The following is a 13,079-nucleotide window of genomic DNA, read 5'->3' on the forward strand; positions in this document are numbered from 1 at the left end:
ATCAAAGGAGGAACTTCTAAGAAATCAGCCATTCAGTGATGCCAACTCATTAGATAACAATTAGCCCTTTTCCCCGTGGCATCTACTTGTGCCAACATGTGGTATTAGTAAACCTCTCATTGAATATTTATGATTTTATATGAAACTTTTAAGGAAAAGTGTTTCTCTTTTTAAAATTCACAAGCAGTTAATACTTCTTTTTATTTGTGAAGGAAAAATAAACAGCTTATTTCTTGCTTTTTCTAGGGAACTGTTTTAAGATATAGTCACTCACATTCACAAAGTTTTGATTGTATCCTTAATTTTTCAAGCCAGAGTATAAAAGTGATAATAAAATACCAATTCAAATTACAATCGTTTGCATTTATATAGCATTTCAGAGTTAGCAAAGTGCTATAACATATACTCACATTTACTCTAATTTAGATCCTCACTGTCAATAGTCATTGAATCTGAGTCTTATTCCCTAATCCCCAGTGTCCATTATGATGGGCTCAAGGTTCCTGTCTCATTAACTCTACCCTCCCAGGCAGCCTCCAACTGTCGTCAGTTGTCAGTTATCTTTCCAAAGCACAGATCTGATATTGTGGAGGGAGCAGTGTGCTGCAGTGGAAATGGCTTTGTATCAGACAAAACTGAATTTGAATTCTAGCTCTGGCACTTCCTAGGTGTATAACCTTGTAAAAGTTAACTTCCTGAGTTTTCTCACCTTCAGAGTAGGGGAAATAATACCTTCCCTGCAATGTTATTGCAAAGATTGGAGATGACATATTTTAAAATCCAGTTTAGTGCCTTGCACACATATAATAGGCACTCAACTATCTGGTTATTTGCCACTACCCTGCAAGAATATTCATGAATGAGCAACTATTTACTGAGAAAGTACCATGTGGCAGGCATTGCATTATACGCCGCAGGTACTGCAGTGACTAGCGAAGCTTACAGTCTGATAATCCCAAAATGGGGACATCAGGCCTTCAGTAGGGAGAAATACAGAATATTATGAAAGTACACAAGTAGAGCATGTAAATGGGTCTTAAGCTGTGACCTGAAAGTAGGGAAAGTCTGATTTTGGAGAAGAAGGTAGAGAGGAGGTAGGATAGGGTGGAGTGGAAAGAAGCTTCAGCTAGAAACCTGTCTTTTTCAGAAGTAACTTGTCCTGACTTATCACAGGGGTCCTTAACCAGGTCCACAGATTCGTGCATGGGCTTCTGGTGATTTGCAAGTTTCTTGAAATTGGATGCAAATATGTATGTGTGTCTGTCTGTGTGTGTGTGTGTGTGTGTGTTCTGAAGATAGCATCTATAAGATCGACTCAAAAAAATGATTAAAAAGTGTCATCTGAACACTTCCTGTAAGACAAATCCCAGACTCTTACACCCTTTCTTTCACATTTTGGCTAAATTCTTCATTTTCTATTTCCTTCTACAACATTTAGAATATAGCCACTTTAAATTTTTTGCCATTCCTAATATTCCTCTATGTCTTTTCTCCTAGTACAGCTCTCTGGACTGCCCTGCTCTTCTCAATCTACTCTTACCTTCCCATTCCACCTTCTGCTCTTGGAACTACCCCTCTCTCAAAGCCTGGGTGAGCTGTTTCTTCTCCAGGCATTCTCTCATTTTTCTTTCCCATTCTTCTCTAGCTCAAGCACAAATCACAGTCATAGAGTTCAAGTGACCCAGTTGGAATTAGAGATGGACAAAGACCAGTGGACTATGAATAGAAAGACCAGAGACTGACCCATACTTATGTACAAATCAGATGCACAACAGAACTTGTCTTACAAATCAGTTGAGACATAACGAAGTTTTTTTTAAATGGTCATCTATAAAAGGAAAAGAATTAATATTTACTTCACATCATTATTAAAAATAAATTTCAAATGAGTCAAATAAAAGCATTAAAATTTTCAGGAGAAAAAAATAGGAGACCATCTGTACATATTAACTGAAAGATAAATTTGACTACTATAAATGTCTTTTTATTAAAAGATACTAAAAAAAGAGATAAAAGTTGAGCCATATATTGAGAGAACTGTCAAAGAATTAGTCTGCAGAATATGAGACAAACTCAAATAAAATAAACAAAAAAATGTTCAGTTTTATTAGCAGTTTGGTAAAAGGTGTTACCATTTTACATTCCATGGATTGAAAAAAAGTACTCTGAAAATATCAAATTTTGGAAATAGTATGAAGAAATAAGAATTCTTATTCCTGTTGGGAATTTAAATTGTTATAGCCACATTGGAAAAAAATTCTATTACTTATTACATTTGAAAATATGCCTACCTCCTCAGAGAAACTTTTGTATACGCATGCTAGGAAATGCATATAAGAATATTCTTAGCAGCATTGTTCCTATTAGAAAATGTTGGAATCAACCCAAAAGTCTGTCAACAGTGGAATATATAAGAAAATTATGTTATATGGATCATGAAGTAGTAAAAATGAATGAATAGATTTTATACTTCAATTTGGAATATTAACAATGTAATATTGAATGAAAAAGTCAACTTGCAGAAGAAAGCATAATGTATTATTTCATTTACATAAAGATAAATATAAATGTTTACATAAATATAAATATAAATATCAACATAAATAAATATATATTTACAGACAAATATAAATGTTCATTTTCAGGATTATTAAACCTGTGATAAACATATAAAGAAAAATGAGGGAATTTTATTAATTCCAGAAATTATTTGCTTCTTAATGGGTTGGTTAGGACAGTAGGACATGATTGAGAAGGACATAAAGCAGCTTTCTTAAGCTGGACTGAAGAATATGAGGCTTTGTTTTATTATCAAATTTTAGAAGAACATACATATTATATACATTCTTGTGTTTGTATATATTTCACCATAAAAATGTAAAAAGACAAAAGCAATCATAAGATACATGCAACGACACACAAAAGACTTGGTTCCTCTTGCTTGAAGAGCTCCCAGTCTGATGCTTTTTTCAGAATCTCTATCTTTCCTACTTTCTATACTATTGCAAGGGATTCTTTATTGTTTCTTTCTTCTACATTCTGTTACTTTTTTTTTTGTCTTCTTAAGCTGCATGCTTAATACATTCATTTTCACCCCTTTATTTTTTCTAATGTAAGTATTTCAGGCTACAATTTACTTCCAATTACTTTAGTTATATCTTGCTATTTTTAACATGTAATATTTTATCACTTGCTTGTACTTCTTAATTCCTAGAATGACAATTTCTCTGACCCATGAGTTATTAAAGTTTATATATATACATATATACACAAATACATAAAATGCTTTTAAAGTTATCTTTTCGTTAATAATTTATAACTTAATTGCATTATGGTCCAATAATTTGGTCTTTTATTAGTAACTTTTTGAAGCTTGTTGAGACTTTCTTTATGTCTAGTATATGGTTAATTGCAAATTTTTTATATGTGCCTTAAAACATACTCTATAGTGGTTGAGTTCAGTGTCCTGTGTGCGTCCACTAGGACAAGCTCATGGCCATCAATTCTTTTATAGCTTTTCTTCTATTTTTGTCTGCTTTTAATCATTTATTAAGATATATGTGCTAAAATGCCCTATTATGATAGTAGGTTTGTAATATGTAGACAAGCCAAATTTTCTTTAAATATTTTAAAGCTATGATACTAGGTGCATACACGTTTAGAATTATATATTCCTGGTGAGTTGAAGTGTTTATTAACATGCCACTCTCTCTAGTAATGCATTTTGCTTAAAATCAGTATTGCTGCATAAACTTTATTTTCGTTAACTTTGCCAGTTTTATCATTTTTCCCTCAAGTTTTAGGTTTGTCATTGGTAATAGCATATAGTTTATTTTTAATTTTAATCCACTCTGATAGTTCTTATTTTTTAATTGAAGAGATTAATCCATATTTATTGATGGCAACTATTAGTATATTTGCATTAATTTATTCCACTCTGTTCATTTTTATCTGTCTTGTATCTCCTAATTATTAGCTTGTTTTCCATTATATTTATTAAAGATCTTTTTTTCTCTTTATCTCATTTTTTGTATTTTGCCTCTGTCCATTAGGAAATTATATACCTTTTTTCTATTTCTTTAGTTATTACCCTAGAAATTTTAACATGCACATTTAATATTAAAGTTAATCAGTATCTTTACCCTCCTCCTAAACAATACAAAAATCTGACCACGTGTTTAATCTTGTTATTTTTTTCTGATATATATGCCTTTGTTGTTCACAGTTTTAGTTTTGCATTGATTTTCCCCAGCTTTATTGAGATATCATTGACATTTAATATATGTAAGTTTAAGATGTACAGTATGATGATTAGGTTATTTGTATATATTGCAAAATAATTACCACAATAGGTAATTAGGTGCTATTAAAGTACCACATCTCCAAACCCCCACAAGTGTGATTCGTGTGTGTTAACATTTAAGATCTACTTTCTAAAAAACTTTCAAGAAATAATACAGTGTTGATAATATAGTCATCCTGCTGTGCGTGAGCTTCTCCAGATCTTATTTATTTATGGCTGAAAATGAGTACCTTTTAACAAAAATCTTCCCATTTCCCTCACCCCCCAGCCACTGACAATCAATGTTCTACTCTCTACTTCTGCGAGTTTGATGTTTTTAGATCTTGCAAGTGAGACTATATAGCATTTGTCTTTCACTGTCTCACATCTTTCACTTAGCATAATGCCCTCAAGGTCCATCATGTTGTCACAAAAAGCAGGATTTCTTTCTTTTTTATAGCCAAATAACATTCCATTTTATATGTATATCATATCTTCTTTATCCATTCATCTGTTGATAGACACAGGTTTTTTTCCATTTCTTGGCTATCATGAATAATGCTGCAATGAACATGGAAGTGCAGATATCATGAGATAGTGTTTTTATTTCCTTGGGATATATACCCAGAAGTGGGGTTCTGGATCATACGGTAATTCTATTTTTAACTTTTTGGGAAACTTCCATACTGTTTTTCATAATGGCTGTACCAATTTACATTTTCTCCAACAGTGCACAAAGGTTCCCTTTTCTCCACAGCCCTGCTAAAACTTTTTCTGATAGTAGCCATTCTAATTGATGTGGGGTTATATCTCATTGTGGTTTTGATTTGCATTTCTCAAATGATTTGTGATGCCAGGCACCTTTTCATGTACCTGTTGCCCATTTGTATGTCTTCTTTGGGAAGGTGACTATTCAAATCTTTTGCCTGTTTTTAAATCAGTTTGTTTTATTTTTTGGTTTTGTTTATTCACTGGTGATTTATATGAGTTTCTTGTATATTTTGCATATTAACTCCTTAGCAGATAAATAGTTTACAAATATTTTCTCCCATTCAAAAGATTGCACTTTTATTTTACTGATTCTTTCTTTTGCTGTGCACAAATTTTTTAGTTTTATACATTCCCATTTGCTTACTTTTGTTTTTATGGTTTGTGCATTTGGTGTCATATCTAAATAATCTTTGCCAAGATCAACATCAAAGAGCTTTTTTCCTGCTTTCTTCTAGTAATGCTACAGTTTCAGGTCTTACATTTAAGTATTTAATCCATTTTGAGTTAATTTTTTTGAATGCTATAAGATAGGGTCCAATTTTATTCTTCTGCATGTAGTTATCCAGTCTTTGCAAACCATTTATCGAAGAGACTATCCTATCCCTCATTGCATTTTTTTTGGCTCCCTTGTCAAATATTACTTGACAGTATATGAGTTGGTTTATTTCGGGACACTCAATTCTGTTCCATTGATCTACCTCAATTGTTATGCAATTTCCATACTGATTTAACCTACATTGATTTTTTAATCTCATAGTTAGACATTTTATCATTTTATACAATGTTTGTTTAGATTTAATCAGATGTTTTCCTTTTTAAAAAAAATAAATTTTATTGCTATTCCTTCTTGCAGCTCAGACCTCATTTGCCTTCTTCCTGAAAGATATCTTTTGACAGCTGCTTTAGTGAATGTCTCTTGGTGGTGAACTTAGTTTGTCTGAAAATATAGCCATTTCACCCTTTTCTTAGAAAAAAAAGCTGTAAAAATTATATTACTCTCAGTACTTTAGCAATAATATCTAATGAATTATTGCTTCAATTGTTAAGTTTTCTGCCTTTCTCATTCTGTCTTTTGAAAATAATCTTCCTTCTCTCTGACAATTTTTAAGATCTACTATCTCTGATACTCTGCAATCTTGTATAAGTCTAGATGTAGGTTCCTTTTCATCTATCTTGTTTAGAATTTGTTAAACTTCCTCAATCTGAAAATGGATGTTTCAACAACCCTGGAATTCCTAAGCCACCTATTCTCTTCTATATAAACTTTTCTTAGAATTTCAAAACAATCTTCTTTTTCTCTTTCATATGACTTAACCAGTCTTTTCTATGTTCTGACTCCTTTTATGCTACATTCGGCTAATTTCTTCTTACCATTTCATTTCCTATTATTTTTCTCCAGCAATGTTTAATCTTCTGATCTACTGAGCTCTCTTTGATAATCTTTTGTTTTATCATCATGATTTCAAATTCTATATATATTTTTATTTTGTTTTCTGTAATTCTAATATCTGTATCATCCACAGGCAAGATTACTTGTTCTTTTGCATCTAATTTAGGTCAATTATTTAATCACATATTTAGTGATTTTTTTTTTTTGATGACTTCATGTTTATTGGAACTTTATTTGTGAGACTCATTGAGGCCTGCATTTAAAGTTTATTCTTTCAGAGGAGATTTGTGTTTACTTCTACCAGGTACTTGGGGGCAATACTAACACTGAACCACCTATAATTTGGATTGAGTTTCAGGGAGCCTTATAGATACCGTTCATTCCAGTCTCTAACTCAAGGAAAGTTAGATTTTTGGTTGGCAATCCCTAGATTAATTTTATCTTTCTTTCTGTCTTTTTCTTTTTTCTTTTTCTTTCCTTTTTTCTTTTTTTCTTTCTCCTTTCCTTCCCTTCCTTCCTCATTTCTTTCTTCCTTCTATCCTTTATTTCTTTCCTCTTTACTTTTCTTGTTTCTTTCTTCTCTCTCTTATCTCTATCTCTGTCTTTTCTTTTTCATTCTTCTTTCTTCTTTTCTTCCTTCCTTTCTTTTTCTTTTTTCTACCCCTCCCTTTGTCTTTCTTCCTTTTTTCTTTTCTTCTTACTTCACACAGAGTCAAAACTTAGAAAGGCATGTATTCCCCATTGATTCCCTTTGCAGCACTCAGTTTGTTCATGTAGACACCAGCTCTATATGGAGTGGTCTCTAAGGAAATCTCCCACTCTATTCAGACCCCATGCAGTCTTCTATCCTTCCACTTGCAAATAAATAAATAAATAGATAGATAGATAGATAGATAAATAAATAAATAAAATTAAAAAATAAAAGACTTCAGCCGCCAGGGACCAAGAGATATCACCAGAGCAAAAGCTAAATACAGACCTATTTAACTATATTTGTTAGTATTATCTCATAATTCTGGAACTTGAGGAATTCCTGTACTTTACAGTTATCCATTAATGGATTGTGTGTGTGTGTGTGTGTGTGTGTGTGTATGTGTGTGCGTGTGTAGTTTTGTTGCACATAAAGATTTTTCTTTTAATATTTAGTTCACTATACTGCTGAAAACAGAAATTGACAATATCTTTTCATGTCTTTATCTTCAGTACTAAACATAGACCATAGCTTATAATGGGAATTCAGTAAATTTATTTTAAATGTATGTAGATGTTGTAGACTCAGAGCATTCACTCCAAGATCCAAGTCTCCTCATACTAGCAAGCGAATATCTGAAGCTAGTTTGAGTTACACATTTTTTCAGTTGAGATATCATTAGATGCTCCAAGAAAGGTGCAACATTATCCCTTGTTGGCTTCATCTGCTTACTTCTGCTGGTTCTTGGATGATCGCTTTTTTCATCATCTGTTCTAGGAATACTTCCATGAGTCAACCCCACCACCATCAACATAATCTAGTGCAGATATCCTTCCTACCTGAGTCTTTTTATCACACCTGATATTTATCTTGGCATAATTTTCTTCACATTGTATTTAATTTGTTGTTTAAATATTAAGTTGTAAACAATCTGAGCTTAGTTGCTATGTCTTATTCATTCTGTGCCCTTTGCACTTGGCATAGCATCTAGTTTGTAGCAGATATCAATTAATGCTTTTCCATGAATGAATAAATACCTTTCAGAATATATATTTTAGCTCAAATATGTTTTTATTTTTAACCCTCAGGCCTTTCTCTTTTGTGTCAGCTCTCTTAGAAATCACCTAACAATTACTTTTTTGAGTCAGTAATTTAAATTTCATACTCTTCTCAAACCAATTTCCGTCAGAGTTAAATTGCTTTTATTAGCCCAAGAAAAAGAACACTTTAGTACACAAATATTTTAAGATACAAAATGATTTTATTGTTTTTGAAATGGAAAATATCATTAGCAAATGAAAGGCAGGAAAACAATTAACAGTCTTACTCTAATTAGCTATTAATTATATTTGCTATTTTATACTATATTGAAGAATTACAGCTACTGCATAATTATCCTTCACTTCATTTTCATTCAAAACTTGAGTCTTGAAAGAATCATTAAAATGTCTTTTTAATTTCTTTCCAATTTATAAACATCATGACTCATATTCAAAAGTTCACTGCTTTGTTTATGAAATTAGATACCACTGAGATTGTTTATCACTCTGAAACTTCCAACCTAGTAAAGAACCATTTTCAGCTGGAACTTAGCACTCTCCTCATTTTCCCTTTACTTATCTAAGTTTATGTTAAATATATTTATTCAGCATACACTATGTACAAGACACTGTGCTAGTGACTTTGGTATATACAAAGATGAAACAGGTTGATACCAAGATGAATTAGATATGATGCCTACATTCAAAGACCCTGTCATCTAGAAAAGTAAGAAATAGACTAATTATATAGGTGTGCCTCTGTATTTATGTATATAAATCTTAATAATGCCTAACAGTTATCAGCTCTTACTATGTGCCAATCACAGTTTTATATGTTCACAAGTAATTCATTTCATCAAATTAAAGCTATTGCTTATAAGACACACCATTATTGTAGTAGCACTAAAGAAGAAACACTCCTTAAAAATTATAACTTACTTTTGCTTGTAAGATGATCAAGATGTTAGTATGTGAAAAAATGCAGGACTTAGAATTGATGAAATTTAATGTTCTCAACAGCCTTTCAAGTTAAGTGATGTTATTGTTCCCGTTTTACAAATGAAGAAATTGATAAGATTCAGAGATGTTAGGCAACTAGCCCAAGACCATGCAGCTAGTAAATAGATGAGAGGGAATTGAACCCACATCACTCTGATTTCAAATGCTATGCTCTTAGCCTCTATAATGGAGAGGTCTTGAATTCTCTATGTAATAGGATGTTCAAGAGTTTCTATATCTTTCATTTCTGATATGGCTTCATTTAAAGTTAGAGAAGAATATAGGAACCTCTTTTAATTCTTGAGAGAAATTGAAAATTTAGTTGAAATGATGAGACTTCTATTTCAAAATAAATCTCTGTTTTGAAAATTATTTGTCTAAATTTATCATAAAATGGTTATAGTAATCACAAATTGTATATCCTCAGTCATGAGGCAATTATTTTTAATCTATGAATTTATAACTAACTACATTGCATACAAATGTAATGATCTATACAGGATGATTGGACAAAAATTTAAATTAACTTTTACCCTGAGTATAGATATCTGTTTTTCTATTTTTTAAGGGAAAATTTGTAGTTAGTAACAACTACCCATCAAAGTTGTCTTTTTCAGCTTTCATTTAAAAAGTAGCAATATTTCTAATAGCATGTTGAAGTTCTTGCCATACATGAAGAATTTCAAATAATCTTTGTAAAGATTATTTGTAAGAACAAGCAGTTAACATAGTTAAGTGTACTCTGGGCCAGTTGCATAGTCATCAGAGACTTCATCTGTGGAAATTTAGCAAAACAGAATTAGAAATGTCAAACAGAAGAGATCTAATTAAGATAATTCTTCTAGGAAAGAATAAAAATTCTGTCTCAGCTATTCATATCTTGAATAGTCAAGATAAGATGGACATAGCTAAAATATCTTATTATTTCCCAAAATATGGTACTGGAAACACCTACATCAAAATAACCAGATCACCAGAGTGCTGGTTAAAAATACAGATTTTGACCTGCAGCCCAGACCCACTATATCAGTCTTTCTTTGAAGAGAGCTTAAGAATCCACATTTTAAACAATCACCTCTACTCATCAGTGATCATATGCATGCTGGTTTTGAGAACCATTGCTTTAACACTCGACCCCTCCCCACCTAGTGTGTTGGACCCATGGCAGATATGAGCTAATTATTAATGATTTTTTTTCACCAAACTTCAAAGGTTAACATTACATTGACTAGATATTTATGAAGCAGTGTGGTGGGACACAAAAGAAATATGAGCTCGTACTCAAATGTATATCAGTTCTTGCATGTCAGCTGTTCAGCATGACTAAATGGAAGTAATACTTTCTGAAATCTAAAAGTTGCCAGAAAAGAGAGCTGAGGTAATCCTTGTAGCTGTAAAGAAGGGACAACTCCAGAAATTATTCGAAAGGGAAAAAATACCTGTAAGATCAGTAGAAAATTGCACATTACTGGTAAACTGGAGGGGGAAAGTAGAATACTTTGAATTTTGGATCTGGGTAGCAGAGAACAGTGAGGCACTAACATGGGGATGGGGTGTGAAAACATTCTGAAGACAATTGAGAATATGGGCGCGAAAGAAGGTGAGATTTTGAATCTGACTTTTACTGCCATTTGTAATGATGGTGAATTGAATTTTGTTACTGAGTTTACATGTGAATGGATTTAACCAAATTGAGATCTAATTAATCATTGTGTTTTTTACAGCAACTGTTCAACTGTCAAGCTCTACGAAAACTAAGTATTCCTGATAATGACCTTTCAAATCTGCCAACCACAATTGCTAGTTTAGTTAATCTTAAAGAACTCGACATCAGTAAAAATGGTAAGATTTCATCTCATCTCTAAATAACTTGAAGTTTTTACTGAAAATATGCTTTAATGTTTTCTCTTAGCAAATGATATAACACTTTTTTTATTTTGTTGCAACTCTGTTAATTTTATTGAAAAATTAAATCTTAATTTATAATTCAAAGGCAGAAAATCTCTCTCCCTTTCTCTTATTAGTGTACCTGACATACTCAGCCCTTATTTTCCTCTGTATTCAGATACATTATTTAATCTTTTCTAGAATATTTTATTGCCTTTACACTGTTCATTTTCCTTATTCTCACTATGTGTGGTGGAGGAACAAGTGGATTTTATATAAAAATAGAAAAATAGATTTTTTTAAGACATCATAATTGAGTTGGAGATATGCTTGATATTAAAAATAGTACTTACAATTAACAATATGTTATTGTGAACTTCAAATTCGTTAAGAGGGTAACTCATGTTAAGTATTCTAATCAGCTCCCTTCCTCCTTCCTCACCCCCTTCTCCACACACAACAAAAAACAAATGACAAACAAACAAACAAAACCACAAGGGGGCACAAGGAAACTCTGGGAGGTGTTGGACATGTCTATTATCTTGATTGTGGTGATGGTATCACTGGTGTTTGTATATGTCCAAACTCACCACATTATAGATATTAAATATATACAGTTCTTTGTGTATAAATAATACCTCAATGAAGCTATTTTAAAAGAGAAATGAAAGAAAAAAACTAATTTAAGCACTCTAAAAAAATAGAAATTAGGTAAGATTGGTTTGACATTCTAGGTAAATAGGGATCTTAATTTATTAACAATCACCAGCAAAATCTCTTGAGCAAATTAAATATGACATTTCTAAGAAATTTTGAACCATCCTGTTTAAAATTAAGATCTCTGTTTTTATCCAGTAGAAGACTCTATTTCTCTTTCCAGTTTTATTTTCTTAATAGCATTTATGAGAAACTGTCATACTATATATTTAAATTATATTTAAAGCCATACTCATCGTGCATAATAAATTTAAAGCCATACTCATCGTCCACTCCAATCTGCTTTTTCTTCATTATGCAGTTCTCTGCTAATGTTAATATTATCCACTCAGGTATTTGATGCAAAAATTCATTCTTTTCTCAGATTTCTGTAGACGTTTCATCACCAAATCCTGCCAAACATACCCTTCTAAATATGTCATCTGTTTTTTTCTCATCATTCCCATACAATTGTAGTTTAGTCTCTTTATTTTTCCTGGACTACTTAAATAGCTTCCAGTCTCCATTATTGCCACTACCATTCCCAAACCCATCCTCCACAAAGTAGCTTTAGCCTTCTTTCTAAATTGCAAAAATGACTACATTACTCTCCTATTTAAGATACTTCCATTGATCTTGGATAGAGTGTAGGCTCCCTAATACTGCATATAAAAGTCTTCACAATTGACTTCCACCTGCGCTTCTATTCCATATCTCCAATTCACTAAAGATGACTTGCACTTTTTAACTTTGTGGTCTAGATACTGAAGAGCTGCTTCAAATATTTAATGCTTTTTCACCATCTCTGTGAATCTCTATTATTTTCTCTGCCTAAGTCATCTTTCACACTTCTTTCACCTAATTCAATCTTATTTATCATTCAAAACTCAATTTTGTATTAAAAACACTTGACAGTCATATTAAAATATTTAAATAGTCTTAATTTTAATCTGTTAAACATTTCAAGCATAAAGAAAATAATATGAGACAGCAATGTGCTCACAATGAGATTAAAGTGTTAGCATTTATTATAGATATCATTCTCTAGTTTTTTTAAATAAATAAAACATCACAGAAACTTGTAAATTCTCATCCCTATCCCTTCCCACTTTCTCCATCTCAAAGTTAGTGTGTTTAAAATTTCAATGAAGTGCTAATACATCATATACACTATTCTGCAAGTTTTTCATTCCATATTATATTTCTGAAATTTGTCCTTGATGATCAATGTGGATCTAATTATACTAGCAAAGTACCAAGTTCCCACTGCTTCATATCTCTGCCAACACTTGGGGTTATTAGATATTTTAAATGTTGGCCAAT

General features: G+C 31.8%; 1 protein-coding gene across 1 annotated transcript in view; it reads left to right on the forward strand.

Annotated features, from left to right (window-relative positions):
• The window catches only part of LRRC7 (leucine rich repeat containing 7), a 1,130,220-nt gene that overhangs the window by 876,973 nt on the left and 240,168 nt on the right, over nucleotides 1–13,079 (forward strand). Inside the window, exon 12 of the mRNA XM_039838554.1 lies at nucleotides 10,898–11,015. Within this exon, the coding sequence (XP_039694488.1) occupies nucleotides 10,898–11,015 (118 nt within the window). The remainder of the gene's footprint in view (nucleotides 1–10,897; nucleotides 11,016–13,079) is intronic.

Source organism: Pteropus medius, unplaced genomic scaffold, assembly GCF_902729225.1.
Source record: "Pteropus medius unplaced genomic scaffold, Ma_sr-lr_union100, whole genome shotgun sequence".
NCBI lineage: Eukaryota > Metazoa > Chordata > Mammalia > Chiroptera > Pteropodidae > Pteropus > Pteropus medius.